At 37.0% G+C, this 15,701-nt stretch overlaps 1 protein-coding gene across 11 annotated transcripts in view; it reads right to left on the bottom strand.

The window, feature by feature from the left end:
* LOC126763630 (supervillin) overlaps positions 1 to 15,701 on the bottom strand; it is a 473,985-nt gene that overhangs the window by 336,853 nt on the left and 121,431 nt on the right. For 9 of the 11 annotated variants that reach the window (XM_050481322.1, XM_050481321.1, XM_050481328.1 and 6 more), the window contains one exon: positions 10,709 to 15,263. The exons of 1 other annotated variant lie outside the window; for it this stretch is intronic. In XM_050481322.1, the coding sequence (XP_050337279.1) occupies positions 10,709 to 15,155 (4,447 nt within the window). In that variant the 5' untranslated portion in view covers positions 15,156 to 15,263. Of the gene's footprint in view, positions 1 to 10,708; positions 15,264 to 15,701 lie in introns of those variants that run through there. One more of the 11 variants, XM_050481329.1, reaches the window with a different exon arrangement.

The following is a 15,701-nucleotide window of genomic DNA, read 5'->3' as shown; positions in this document are numbered from 1 at the left end:
AACTATCAAAATCAACTCCTTGTATGGAAAACTTTTTTATTTGACAAGATAACTTTAAAAAATTTGGCAAAGATTATAATCTGAGGCAACGCTATAATCCCTGAAGAAATTGTTCAGATCGGCCCACTCTAGCATATAGCTGCCATACAAACTAACCGAACCAAGTCAGATCTTTATGTCTAAAGCTATTTTAATTGTGTAGGGTATTATTTGTATTTTTGTTTTTGTTTTTGTCCAATGCAATTGCGGCTTTATTATTCCCTTTATTTTTACGCTATTGTCTATTTGTATTTGTGCAGCAACCATTCCACTACGCTCACTTAAATACTTTCATTTTTTCAGCATCTCAGTTTCGTTTTCCTGCTTAAACACGTGTTTACTTGTCTGCTTCACAGTCTTCTATTCTTCTGTTTGGTAATTTTTTCGTGCATCACTTGGCTGCTGCTGCCATTGTATGGGTGCACAAAAACGAAAATAAACGAAAACAAAATTCCAGACGAAATTGCGCAGACAACCAGCCAGCCAAGCAAGCACGACGTTGCGTATACGCCATGGCGTGCGCTGCTCATTTAATAACAGTGTGTATTTATTTAAAGGTACAAGGAATGTATACATATGTACATATAGGGCGTGCACTTGTTCAAAATAACATCATGCAACATCTTAGCGTTGCAAGTGTTCGTTGAAATGTGAAAGCATGACAGTTCATTCGTCGTCTGCGGTGAAGAGTCAGCGAGTGAATAGTTTTTGATGAGTTTCATGAAGTTGCTACAAATTTTGGTGTGTGTCTTGGTGCTTAGTTTAGTTAGTTACTGCACTTTGAGTACAAGCCCTGAAGTGGTCTTTCGCTATAAATACTTTTGAAAGTTGCGGATTTGAAGCTCATATATTTTGCTTCATTTTTTTTTGGTTGTAGTCTGTGGCCTTTGTCTGGACTGTTTGGTTATTTGGTGGCGGTTGAAATTACTTTTCACATACAATAAATAACTTAATTTTATGCTTTTCAGCTTCATTTGGGGTAGAAGTTTAGCTTCAACTATATGGAGAGAATTTTATTATGCTCTTTAGAGTGATTTAGAGTAATAAGGCGTTTAAGTTTTTGCATAAAAAATTAAATTTTGCCTTAGAATAAATTAAAATTTGTTAGTCAAACTTATTAGTTTACACGTTTATGGTGTGGCTTGATTCACTTGCTGCTCAATCATAAGAATTTTAAAATCGAGATACTACTACTAATATCTTTATAGTTTCTTTTACAGTGGGCATTTTTAAGTCCTGATGAAGGACGTTATTCTAAGTGATCGTGAGGACATAAATGACGATCAGCATGTGGGCCAATCAAAACCCGTTATCACCGGAAATTCCATCGAAACTGTGCGTGAATTCATCAAAAATCAGCCGAAATCATCATTGAAATTCATGGAAATGGAATTGAACATCTCCAAAATATCGATTTAGCGCATTTTGACCGAGCATTTGGGCTTATGAAAGGTGTTTGCACGGTTTGTTCTGCACAAATTGACTGACGACCAAAAATTGCTCAGAATCCAACATTCGAAGGACCGATTCTGACCGATTATTTGACCAAAAATCACATTTTAACCATTGACCACTCCCCGTATTCACCTGATATGGCACCGTGCGACTTCCTCCTTTTCGGAAAAGTGCATTTTGAAAGGAAAGTGTTATGCAGACGTAGAGGCCATTCAAAAGGCTTGCACCGGTATACTGGCGGCCATACCGGCCAACGAGCTAAAACACTTATTCGACATACTTTTGGACCGTGCAAAAAGCTGTATTGAAGCAGAAGGAGACTATTTTGGATAAAATATATTGATTTTGCCGAAAACACCATTTTTTTTTAAAGTCCTGTTTGCTTTGGAAAGCACCTTGTAAAAAGGTCCAGCCACTATTTTGCGTGGATATTTATTTTGTAAGGCTTGTATGACTTTAAAATTTTAAACAGTGGAGTTCCTCAAGCTTTGAATTCCATACGAACAGAGCAGGAGGAGAGTGATCAGCCGTGAGAAGAATATAGAGCACAGACGCAAGAACGATGCCTTGAGGTACGCCACCACCTATGGGTCGCAGATCCGACTCAGCAACACGACACCTTACATTGAACGAACGATTATACAAGTATGGCCAAAGTGTCAAACCTTGTCACACAAAAGTACCCGGAATTTGTAATTAAATTCCTCGAGTAAATGATATTTAAAAAAAATGTATTTTGCTAAGTTGGAAGGACTGTCCTTAATTACTATCGCAAATATGAGCGTGATCTGTGAACCAGTTTGTTTACAGCACCTGCTTAAGTCGGCACACATGTTGCGATTTTTACAATGGATAAAAATAGCGAACAAAGAGTTTGTCTCAGAGTTTGTGACTAATGGGCTCTGTGTGATTTTCTTTCTAAACTAAAATGCGCTAAAGCAGCTGCAGGTCATCCCAAAAAGTGTTTATGAAAAGTGTTTCGAGCCCTGGAAAAATCGTTGGCATCAGTGTATTACATTTGGTGGGAGTCACTTTAAAGGCGACAAAATAAGAACTTATGAATAATTAAATATTTTGCTTTCTATTTACAATACCGGGTACTATAGCTTCAGGGTATGTATGAGCTTCCGAGTATAAAAATCGATATGAAGGCTAAATTTTGTTGAAGAAACTATGAAAGCTTTTCTTATATACTTAATTATTATATTATTTAAATTCTGCTTCTAATAATATTCAAATTTTTGTTAGAAAACTATTCATATTTGCTAACGGAATTGTAACAGTAAATGAACACTAACATATGCTGTTATTAACAGCGTATTATTCAAATTTGTGACAGCACCATCTGTCGGCAAGAAATTGTAGTAGAGAACAGTCGGAAAGCTGTCAACAGTTATCGCTATTCGCCGCTAGGAGGGAGTGAGTCTTTTGTAGCAAAGTAATCAAATGTAACCGTAAATATGGATGTAAATATTTGACATATTAAAAAAAAGTTAAAATAAAAAAACAATATTCACTTTATACATAAGTATTACCCAGCTGTAATGAAATTTTTAAAATATATATATTTATTTAGTATTTACACTGCACTATTATTCTTTGTTATTTCAATTAAAATAGATATCTACATATAAAGAAAAATTATGCAAAATTAAAATTTGTATATAAGCGTTTAAATGTTTAGCTTTATAAAATATATAGATATATACATACATACATATATTATATATATAAACATGATTTATACATACAGAGGCTGGGCAGCGGTAACAGCAGCGTTTTCAGAAAATATTAAAACACGGTTATTTTGAAATTGTAGCGCAACTTTTTTTTTATTAGTCGTATAAATATGATTTTTTTTTTCAAACAAAAAATATGTTATAACAATAAAAATTAAAAATATAGGTTATTAGCAAGGCATACAAGATCTTAATAAAAACAACGAAATTTGCCGAACAAAAACGAAGTATACAATTTCCAATTGTGTTAGTTTTTATTTCGAAAATAAGTGTTATGATTAGAGGGGTGTTTCACTGATGCACAGTGTTGCCGGATGAGTTCTGTTTAAGGATTTAAATTGAATTATTTTATGAAATAATAATTCTATATACTATATATGTATATACATATATATACATACATATATATGTATATGTATATAAAATATTTAAAATTTTCATTATCATTCAACTTGTTTGTTAAAAAATACATAACAAACAGCATATTGCGAGAGTATAAAAATATCGATTTTGGGATACAAAAATCAAAAAAAAAATTAAAAAAGGTAAAAAAATAATAAATTAAAAACCAAAAAAAATTCAAAAATTAACAAAAAAAATAAAAATTAAAAAAAAAAATATGCAAAAATAAAGAAATCGAAAATGGAAAAAAATTAAAAGCAAAAAATCAGAAAAAATTAAAAAAAATGCAAAAATTAAAATAATAAAATATGAAAAAAATGATGGCACAAAATATTTGCCAAAAAAAGTATTAAATTGATACAGGAGTTCGAAAAGACAGAATCAACACTGAATCAACGGCAATCCAGATAATTTAGATTTTCAAGGGATCTTTGCTCTAGAGAAAATATTTAAAAAAAATTTCTCGGGATCTCTACTTAAAATTGATGTTGCCAGTTAAACAGAAATAACCATTGGCACGTAGCGGAGAACTGCAGTATTTTTTAGACATTTCTCAACCTTATAAATATATATTTCAAAGTTTTTCTTGCTGCTTTCGCCATTATACATATCGCAGCTTGTCTTAGGCTTTGATGATATTCGACAAGAATTATTAAATAAAGTTAAGGAAATATCATACAATATATTATATTTGATCTTTTTCAGGGTTGCATTTTGGGTTGTATGCAAAATCAATACTTTAACATGGATTAAAAAAAAAAATACTGTAAAAAGTAAACTTGAAAAAATCAATAAAAAACAAAAAAAAATATTTTTTTAGAAAAATATTTTATTTATCTCTTTTTCCAGGAAAATATTTAAATTATTAAAAAAAAAATATAAAATGTTATTGTTTTTTATTAAATTATTTTTTTTTATTTTAATAATTTTTGTTTATGAAAATTTTATTTTTGTTAATTATTTTATTGTTTTTAAGAAACACATATATATTAATTAATTTTTGTTTAAGAAAAACATTTTTCAATACTTTTGGTTTATGAAAATAAGTATATATTAATGATTTTTTTATGAAAAAGGTTTCTATAATATTTGTTCATGAAAAATAGTTTGATTATTTGTTTTTAAGAAAAATATTTTAATTACTTCTTTTTAAGAAAAAAATAATATTTTTAATTTTTTTATTTTTTTTAATTTTTTAATTCAATAAAAATTTCCCAAAAAAAATTAAGAGTTAAAATTTATGTCAATCAAATAATGAAAATATTTTTATTTGCAATTGTGTTTTAAAGAAAAATGTATTAAATACTTTTTTAAGTAAAATATTTTAATTAGGAACGCAAGGAATTCTTATTTTTAAATTCGAATACTACATTTTTCTAAAAAAATTTTTCAATCAAATAATGAAAATATTTCTATTTTCAATTGTGTTTTTAAGAAAAAAATAATAATTTTATTTTTTTAGAAAAAATATTTTAGTTTCTTTTTTCAGAAAAATATTTTAATTTTTAAAATAATATTTTAAATCATATTTTGATATTGTTTTTTTTGTAAGAAAACTATTTTAGTAATTTGTTTCTAATTTTTTTTAAGATAAATAGTTTATTTATTTTCTTTAAGAAAAAATATGATTAATTTTTTTCGTTTATTGGTCTTAGATTCGAATATTACATTTTTCTAAAAGAATTATGTTTTAAAAATTATTTCAATCGATTAATCTTTATATCCAACAATAATATTTTTTTGTCCATCAAGAACGCTCTTGGAAAATTGTTTAGCAAACAATTCTGAAGAACTCAATGTTTCTCAGTGTATTCAAATACTAGTTTTAATTAGCAAAAAACTAGTGAGAATATTTATCATTACAATTTAAAGAAATCGTACTCATCCGGCAGCAACAGCACATCAGTCGAAGGTTGCTGTATAAATCGGCAAAAACAATTACAAGCACTCAACGAAAGCGTGAACAAAACAAGGCCAAAAATAAAAACATTTTACAAAAATACATTTCAAAACATTTTATTCTTTCTTTTCACTTGAATACAAATAAAAACATAAAACATAATTTTAAAACTTAAATACAAGTAGTTATAAACCATAGAAATACAAATACAACGCTAACTAGCATAAAATGAGTATAAATACAATCGATTTTAATGTTCGAATTTTTACAAAACTTTTCAACTCAAAAATGAATGAAATGCGAAAAATTTTCCAAAATTAAACCAAAAAAAATGTATATAATTACAAAAAATTATTATTAAAAAAAATATTATTAAAAAAATTTATTATAAAAAATATACATATAAAATAAAATAAATTCATTGGCATTTGTTAATGATTACTCGATTACAATGTTATAATTAGCATACATAGTTATATATATTATACTATTTTTTTTTGTTTTTTTGTAAATGCTTAGACTACGGCTTGAGCTGAAAGTATAAGGGAAAGAGAAGACAAAAAACGTTTTTAATAAAAATCATGAAAACGTTTTGCGCGGCGCTTGAAGAAATAACGGTATGTAGGTAATTAAATGTAGTCGAAATTATTATTATTATTTTTTAATATTAATTATTATTATTTTTAATATTTAAGTATGTATGATTGTATGCGTTTTGAGTTTGAAACTTAAATTGACTGTTGCATTTTTATTGATTATTTTACGAAATGAAAATGTTACATAAGTAGGAAAATCATTGGCACAAATTGCAGTCTAAAATTAATTAAGGATTTTACAAATATTTACATACAGAAGAAATGCACAAATGAAGAAAGTATGTATGTTTCTATGTAAATATTGTAATTAGTATTAATGCTAAGGGATGACTTAATGATACTTACATATATAGACATAAACATAAGTAATCGAGAAAATTAAGTTTAGTTTTAAAATTTCGTCTTTTTTTAGTAAATATAATAATTTTTGATATTTTAGTGGTTTTCAGTAAATAAAAATTCTTAGATTTTTAGGAAATTTAATTTTTTTTTGCTACTTTTATAGAAATTACCAGTTTTTTAATCAATTTTAAAATAATTTCCGTATAAAAAAATTAAAAAATAAAAAATTGTTTAAATATATGTGTTTTACTCTTTCCGCCTTAAAAAATTTCGAAATTCTCAAAAACAATTTCAATACTGAAAAAATGTATCAACAAGTTTACTTTAAAATATTATTCATGTTTAAAAAATAAAAAAGTTTTTTATAAATTTTTTATGTTACATTTACCTCTAAAAACAAAAATAATACTATCAAAAAACATTTTAATATAAAGTTGGCAGTTTTTTGTAGCACACATTTTACTTTAAATACGAAATTTTTAGAATAAAAAAAAATAATATCAAAAAAATATTTAAAATAAAACTGATTTTTTTGCTGTATACTTTTTACTTTAAATTCCAGAAAAAAAATTTAATTCGAAAACAATTAAACAAAAATTTTAAATAACTTTTTGTTGTTTTTTAAAGAATGCTTTTTACTAAAAAAAGATATGAAATTTTCAAAAAAAAACAAAATCTTTAATTAATTATTTTATTCTTAAGAATAATTTTTTCTTTAAAAAATACGAAATTAAAAAAAAAACTATAAAATAAAAAAAAAATAATCAAAAATTTAAACATATTTTTCTGTTTTTTTTTTTACTTTTTTTTCAAAAAAAAATAATTCAAAAAAATGAATAATTTTTCTTTCCAGAAAAAATTTTTATTCGAAAACAATTAATCAAAAATTTTAAAAATTTTTTGAAAAAAAAAACTATAAAATGAAAAAAAAAAAATCAAAAATTTAAATTATTTTTTTATTTTTTCTTAAGAATAATTTTTTCTTTAAAAAAATACGAAATTTTCAGAAAAAAAACTATAAAATAAAAAAAATAATCAAAAATTTAAACATATTTTTTAGTTTTTCAAAGAATTTATTTTACTTAAAAAAATACGAAATTTTTTACAAAACATATTTAAAATAAAAATTTAAATTTAATTTTTTTAATTATTTTTTATTACTATACACTTTTATTTTAAATTAAAAAAATACCGTTTTTTCGCATTAATAAAAAAAAACTACGTACTTGCAAATTACTTATAAATGTAACGGTACAATAAATTATAATCGGTAAAAAATTTTCTGCAAAATATTGCGTCAAAAAAGTTTATTTCAAACTGCTTATATAAGAAAAATATAACAGTTAGCTTCTAAAAACTAATACGCATTAGGCTTACAAATAAATTTTAATAATTAAAAATTACTTTTCGTTTTTGTCAGCAAATTTCGTTGCAATAAATCTCGTATGCGTCGCATGTTGAAACGATATTTTGTAATAAAAGCATTCGTTGTATGCGGTACTAAAGTCAATTCCAAATCAAAATACAAATACAAAAACAAAAATAATTACATTCCATTTTATTAAAGTAGAATTATTGCTAAAAGTTTCCAAAAATAAATTTTTTAATTAAAAATTAATTTTGGAAAAAATCATTAAATTTCATTAATTTCGTTAATCGTTTGGGTTTTGCTCGTTAATTAATACAAAAATTATAATTAAAATTATATTAAGTATGCAGGTAGTCAACTTAACGCTACAACTCTATTAACAAATTTACAATACTTAAGTATGTGTGAGTGCGCTTTACACTATGCTCTAAACTCCACTCATTTCAAAGTCACTCAAATGCTTAAACGGTGTTTATTTCTAATTTTCGTTTATTTAATACCAAACACTACCAAACTTAACAGTGTGCAAAAGTTTTCTTTTCATAAACACATTTCGCTTCAACTAAATTGTCGCCATTATACAACTACAACAACTACCAGTGAGCAAAACAGAAAAACTCAACAATATTGATTTTGAGTCAAACACTCAATGCGACTCAAAACAAAACAATGGCTATTATGGTTATCATGCCGATTATGATTAGGCACAATGTGTACAGATCTGTCGGTGTGATAACGCCCAACGAACAAGCCATGAGCACGTGCTCGAGTGTCGTTAAGCTACTCGTCGCCGCCGCCGTTGGACGCAATTCGCCGAATATTGAGAGCGCGCGACGCTCATTAGTTGCTTTAACCGCCGCCGCCGCGCTTGTTGATGGCTTCTCATCTTCCTCCAGCGCAGCATGCCGGCGCCGCCATGGCAGCAGGCTCCCACTATCTGGCGCCGCTGCACTACTACTAACCTTTAACCCCGTTTCCGGCAACGCTTTGTGCTGCTTCACTTCGGCGTTGCATTGTGTTAATTGTGTCAACGCTTCTTGCGTTGTACTTTCGCTTTCAAGCTGATCTGCTGGCGTATAACTGATCTTCACTTCCGATATGTTGAGGTTTAGTGATGGTGTCTCATAGACTACGCTGAGTTTTCGTCGTGGCGTCTCGTGGATTTCGTCGTTCAGCTCTATGTGTTCGCTAACTGTGTTCTCTTCTTTCTCTTCATGGTTAAGCAGCGTAGCAACTATGTCATCCTCTTCCTCGATGCGCGGCAACTCATCGATATCTGTGAGATTTCGCTCTAAAATGTCGGAGAATGCTAATCTCAGTTGTTCGAGCTCGGCACTAATGCACGCAGTTGCAGTGCATTTCAGTTCTTCGGCGGAATTGTATTCAGAATCTGCAGAGTACGTGTCCGCTGTTGAAGCTTCACTATTTCTGCGTGAACCACTACTACTTCTCACCAGTTGTGCTAATTCTATCAAATCTGCGTCGTCGAGCTTTTTAGACGATCTGGATTTTCGCTCAATGGGTTTGGGTTTTTGTTGTTCAGTTCTAGTTTCTTCTGCAGTAAAAGCAGCATGTTCTTTTAGTGCGTTTTCTGCACCCAGACTTTCACTCAACTCACTACCCGTGAATAATATATTCTCATTTTGGCTCTCAAAGCTATTTTCACTTATTATGCTCTCGTCTAAATTTTGTAATTCACGGTTTTGTGACTCAAGCAAATATTCATTCGAAGCACATTCTCCTATACTCTCCGTTTTCATATCATTTTCACTCAAGCTACTTGCTTTATAACTGTTTTCGTCAGTACTTTGTGCTTCAAAACTATCGTAAGTTCCTTGCATGTTCTCTTTAACCTCTAACAACTCAAACTGGCTTTCTAATATTCCACTATTAGTACTTTCCCTTGTAATTTCCTGATCCTGAAGTTCTACACTCTCAATCGTTTCTTTTTCAGCATCCCCTACACTAATAGCCCCTAACAAACTATCAAGCAACTCTTCCTCACTTGGTGGCGGTGGAAAATCCTCAGCATCAGTTTTGCTTTTGTACTCACCCTCCGTGTTGGACTCAACAGCTGTGCGCTCTATGGCTATCTCACTAACGAAATTTCTCTTCTTTTTCTTAATCTCAAACCGACTATTATAGGCGCTTTCCAGCTGCAGGCAGGCATTATTCGTTTGTGTATTCGTGAGTGGATAATCCGCTAAGCTAACATTACCCGAGTCCGGATTGGACGAAGTTTCATCCTCACACGAACTCAGCGACGAATCGCAATGCGCGGTGAGCTCAACATTGCGCGCTGGCTCAACTCTCATACCATCGACGATAATACTTATTTTACTAGCATAGATCTTATTAAAATTGGGCGAGAGTTTTGGTGACGTACACTCCGACAATTCGTCCGCTTGAGTCTCCGGTATGGATGCAAGCTTATAACTACTTGGACTTAAACTAGTGGATGAGTTTTTGAGGTTGGTATTTATGGCTATGGTAGTGGGGTTATTGGTTGTTATGGTACTAATACTAGTGGTAGTGGTGGTGGTAGTAGTGGTGTCTTTAACATCAATATCAACAACAACAACTTCAACATTATCATCGACAACAGCAATAACATTCAGAGGCGCTGTGTTATTAGTATTAACGGGCGCCACGTTTTCGCAGGCCTCGGCAACAGCAACAGTATTGGGATTAGTGTACAGCTGGGTAGCATTTGCGGTAGTATAAATAGTAGTAGTAGTAGTAGTGGTAGTAGTGGTAGTAGTGTTGGTAGCAGTATCGAGCATGGTTGCATGGAGAGCGGATGCATGACTGGATGATGTCAATGGCGCGCTTGGCACATGAACTGATTTAGTAACTGCGGTTTTACCTGAAACTTTTGTAGCTGACTGCATTTCTTTGGCTTGTTGTTGGGCGCGTTGGCGGCGCGGCTGCTCGTCAATACCGAAAATCATAGCCAACTCTTCGGAGGAGTTGTACTGCGATGGCGAGGAAGATGAGCGTGTGCGCGTGCGCTCTTGCGACTGACGCGTAGCTGACGCCGCGCGACCACCTTCGGCGGCAATGATGGCGGCAGTTTCACTGACGGGCGTCAGGTTGAGTGGCGGCGATGGCGAGTAGCTAAATGTGCTGTTCGTTGTGGCGCTTATATTCGGTGTGGCGGCGCTCGTAGTCGATTTCACATCGTACGAGGTGCTACTGAACGTTTTTATTGGATCGGTGCTGGGTGCATGATATTCACTACTTGGTGACTTAATATAATCACTGGAGGAGTAAGGATTGAAGGAGGTAATGCTCGAAGATTGTCGTCGACCGGCGGAGGGACTCGAAGATTTGGCTAGGCAATCGCTGGAGGAGGAGAACGAGGAGGCCGTCGTACTGGCGCCCGGTTTGGCTGCGCCCACAACGTTATTGCTGCTACTGCTGCTGCAATAACTGCTTGTGGTCATGCTGGGCGCTGTGGTGTGATCATCGCCACTGCTGTTTTTCGTGTTCGCTGTGCCCAGCGGACGTGTTGTGGCCAAAGTGCGTTCCGACAACACTATAGGGGGCGGCGCTGTAGTCGTCGATGAATTTATAGTTTCGGCGCGCATTTGCTCCTCGCATTCTTGCATAATTTGATCGATCTCCTCAATGTCTGTGTGCTGCTTCTGCGCCGCAGCTGGCTGCACGGGCGTCACTTCTGCAACGGTAGAAATGAGATTATCAACTTTTGCCGCTGACGCCTTGGTTAAATGTTCGACGTTACAAGCAACGGCTGTGGCGGCTCCGGCTCCGGCTGCGCTTTGCTGCTGCTGCTGCTGTTGGAGTTCCTGATTGAGGTTGTCATAGTCGGGATTGTCATCGGCCAGCGCGCTCAGCTGGCGCATGCAACGTTTGGCGATCGCCTCGATCTGCTCCGATTGTATGGGATCCAGTTTTTTGATAAGATTTGGCATAACGAGCATTTCAGTGGGTGTCTGCTTATTCTTCACCTGCACTGCCTCCTGTATCACCACCGGCGGTTCGGTGGTTACAATATCCTTTAGTATTTTCTCACATACCGCATTCGCCGCTTCGGATACCTGATCGATAGCCTCGATCAGTTTGCCCTCTTTGTGCAGTTTGCGCGGTTTCGCTTGTACCGTGCTCTCACTGGCATCCGGTAGTGTGTCTAAGAGCATTTTACCGCAACGCTTTGCTGCCTCCGATACCGCCTCGATTTCCTGCAGGTCCTTCTCGAGGCGCTCTTCCTCAGCGCTCGCCGCTTTCGGCCGCGCGGCAGTTATGAGCGCTTCCTTGCGCAGCTCCTGCAACTCTTTTGTCAGTTTCTCCGACTTCTCTTGTGCATCCATTGCGATTTTATTCAACGCATCCTCCATTTGCGCATTCGCTGCGGTCGGTTCGGGTGTGAGACTCTTGCGCGGCAGCGGCACTGGCGGTTTGTGCACTTCCTCTTTGTGCGCGCTGCTGGTGGGCAGCTTTTCGGGCAGCGCGCATATGGCGCCACCTTGACTGGGGTGTCGGAAGGGTATCGCGACTTTCTTTTGTGGTGTCAACTGCTGTTGTTGTTGTTGGTCCTGTTCTTTGAGATTGCGCAGCAGCGCTAGTGTTGTGGGCACATCCGCGGCCGTTGCGCCAGCATCCTTGTGCAGATCGGACATGCTGCCGGCGCGCTCTAGGCTGCGCGTCAATTCCAAATAAGAGTGTAGATCACCGCCAGATGGCTTGGCGGCGTCGCGGTGTATAAGATTATATATGTTGGCGGACTGTGTGCGCGTAGCGCGATGCTTCTTCTGAAATGAGCTGTAAGGGTAGATAAATTTATCTTTGGCGCCTGGTGGGTCTTTACGCAAGGCGCGCACTGCCAAATCGTCTTTAACTATATCGGGCGTATTCACCGATGCGATGGGCTCTACAATTGGCGTAACATGCAGATAGTCGTTTTGCGGCGCGGCAACAACCGGGCCAACAGGTATGCCGAACGGTGGCTGCTTATCCACGGTCTTGTGCTGCAAATTCGCCAACTGCATGTTACGATAGGCCACATCGTCGCGTATCGGATCGGGTTCGCCGGTAGGCGAATCCTCGTCATCATATTCGTGCGCATGCGCCAAAGCATACTTTTCGAATTCGCTTGGTGTCGGTACGCGCTCCTTCTTCTCCGGCTCCTCTGTGAGACCAAGTGACTTATAGATCGCTTCGAGTTCGTTGATTGCCTCCTCCAAATTGGCGGGCTTCTTACGCGGAAAATATATGGGCAGTTCAGGCGCCGCGTTACTTGGCGGTATGGAGAGTTTACGTTGTGGCGGCGTTGGTGGCGTGAAAATCGGTTTGTGATGCTGCTCGCGTTTCTCAGCGACATACTCGTCATATTTATTCGGCGTATTGGGTATCTCACCGGAGCGCCGCTGGTAGTGGTTGGGCATTGAGCTGCTCTTATTGTAATCCTTATTACGTATCTCCACGAAATTTGTGTTTGAGTCCGGCTTGGACTTTATATGCAAGCTGCCGCACACAATGCTGTCCACCTCATCCGCGCCGGGTTGCGGCGCTGCTTGTGTACGTTTCTTATTTGGTTTCTGCACTTCCGAGTATACGGGTATGGGGTAGGCGCGCAATTCGCCCACACGTGAACTGGAAATCGAGCGCGGTTTCACATTGCTCTCCAGCGCATAAGCGCGCGTCGTGTCGCGTCCGCGTTGATGCGTGCTCGCATCTAGGCGCTTCCAGAAATCATTAACTTGCATTTGTTTGGACGACGCAGTAGGCAGACCGCTCTTGGAAGTGCGTAAGATACCCGTGGTGGCCACGTCATTGGCCGCCGCATCGAGCTGCGGCTCCAGCATGTGTATGGGTTTGCGTGAGCGCGGTGTTGCATCGGCAACATAATGAAACTCGATGCCGTTCGGCAATGATTTCTTCGCGGGGTGCGCGTCGCGTTCGGCACGCGTTATAAAGCGACGATGATGTGGCGTGCCCTGCGGCATGGGTTGCGTTACACCAGCGCTAGGCGTATTTAATGAATGCACTGATTGGTAGTGTGGTCCCGCTGGACCCGACCAAATTTTATCGTCCGACACACAACGACCGCCCATACGCTGATTGGTGGCCGGCAAGGTCGGCAAACCGCTTTGGTCGAAGGCGTATGAAATGGGGCGCAAATCGCCAGCGCTGCCATTTTGCATTTGTCCGCTGACATTAACGCGCCGCAACGGATCACGCGGCGGCGGCGGTGGTGGCAAAGGTTTGGTCTGCAAGCGCCCATTGATATTTTGCAAATGTATGTGACTGTCATAGCTGATGCTGCGCTTGCTATCGTTGACGGTATTTTGCAAGTTCTTTGGTTGTTGCTGCAGTTGGCCCCACTGCACGTAGGGCGCAACATGTTGCAGACTGCTTGTATTGCGCAGACGCGGTGTGGCGGCGGCGGCGGCTGCAGCGCTGGCGGTGGGCGCTTGCGCTGCTGGGTTGTAAATGGACAGCGGCACCGGCTGCGTTTTCCAGCGTTGTGTTGGTTGCGGCGCGTACATCACCGGCACCTGTCCGCTGCTGGGTTCGCCATCGCGCGACAAGCGTTTGTAGTAACGTTCATTGCGCGCGGCGCGACTACGCCTGCTGTTCTGCGCATTAGCGGCGCCTTGACCGCCGCTATGTATGCTCTCATCACTGCGATATTTCGAGAATGTCGATGAATTCAGCGATATCAGCTCCTCTTCACTGGAGGAGTGCGCACCAGGCGCCGACTCATGCGGTAGCCGTTGCGCTGAGCGCGTTTTAAGCGCAGCTCTTGCAGCGCGTCGATCCAGTGAATTGGCGGAGCGCGTATATGCCGCCGGTTGTGCGCCATGTTGGAGGTATTGTTGTTGTTGATTCTGATAGTACGCCTCGGTGGGTGAAATGGTCTCCACGGGCAAAAAGAATTCATGATCTACATGTGCCGGCGGTGGTGGATGTGGTGGTGTGGACGGTGCGCCCGACGTTTGTGGACTGACAACGATATGATCGAAACTGGCGCCATTCAATTTACCGCTACGACTGATTTTATGCGATTTACTCGATTTCGTTTTCAAATTAGCACTACTGCCAGTGGCGCCACTAGCGACGCGTGGTGGCTGCCTTTGTTGGTGTGGCACAAAACCAGCTTTACGATCCTCTTCGGAGGACGACTCCGTAGCGATCTCTTTCTTGCGACGAAAGAGACGCCCAAAGGACCACTTCTTATTCGAAGCGCTTGCCGCTGACGATTGTTGCGCCGCAGCTTGTGCACCGCTTAGCGTATTGTCTTTTCGGCTGCTGCCATGTGACGTTGTGCGATGCTGTGCGGAGCGCTCCATATTGGCGGCGTCGGCGGCAGCGGCACTTTGCTCATCGGTGGAGTCGCTGGCGTCGTCGTCAAGTTCTTTGGGCAACGGCAGCTGAGGTCGCCAAGATGTTTGGACAGTCTGTGTGGAGAGAGGGGAGAAAGGAGTAGAAAAAATCATGAGTTCTAGAGTTTATGGCAGTTTATAGGAAAATATATTAAAATATTTTTAAAAAAGCTGGCAACTTTCTGTGCGCGCTGTTATCACAATATTCATTTAATACAATAATACATCTTCATCGTTATAGCAATCAAATCACAACAACTCTTACAAACATATTTGCTTATTAAGCTTTGAATAGACCTTCGTTTGTAGTTATCGCGTTGTTCGCGAGTTATTTATTATTTGCACTTAGATTACTTGGCAAATATTAAACGCCTGCAAATAGCTAGTTTAAATATAGCTTTAACTATTACATTGTACTGTTATGTATAGGTAAGTAAATAGTACGATATTTTTATACATACATATGTACGCTTGTATGTATATATGTATATGTAAACACAACGCGCAGAACAA

The sequence above is a fragment of the Bactrocera neohumeralis genome, chromosome 6 (genome assembly GCF_024586455.1).
Source record: "Bactrocera neohumeralis isolate Rockhampton chromosome 6, APGP_CSIRO_Bneo_wtdbg2-racon-allhic-juicebox.fasta_v2, whole genome shotgun sequence".
Lineage (NCBI taxonomy): Eukaryota > Metazoa > Arthropoda > Insecta > Diptera > Tephritidae > Bactrocera > Bactrocera neohumeralis.
Note: the sequence above shows the minus strand (reverse complement) of the source record. Positions and strands in the feature narration are given on the sequence as shown.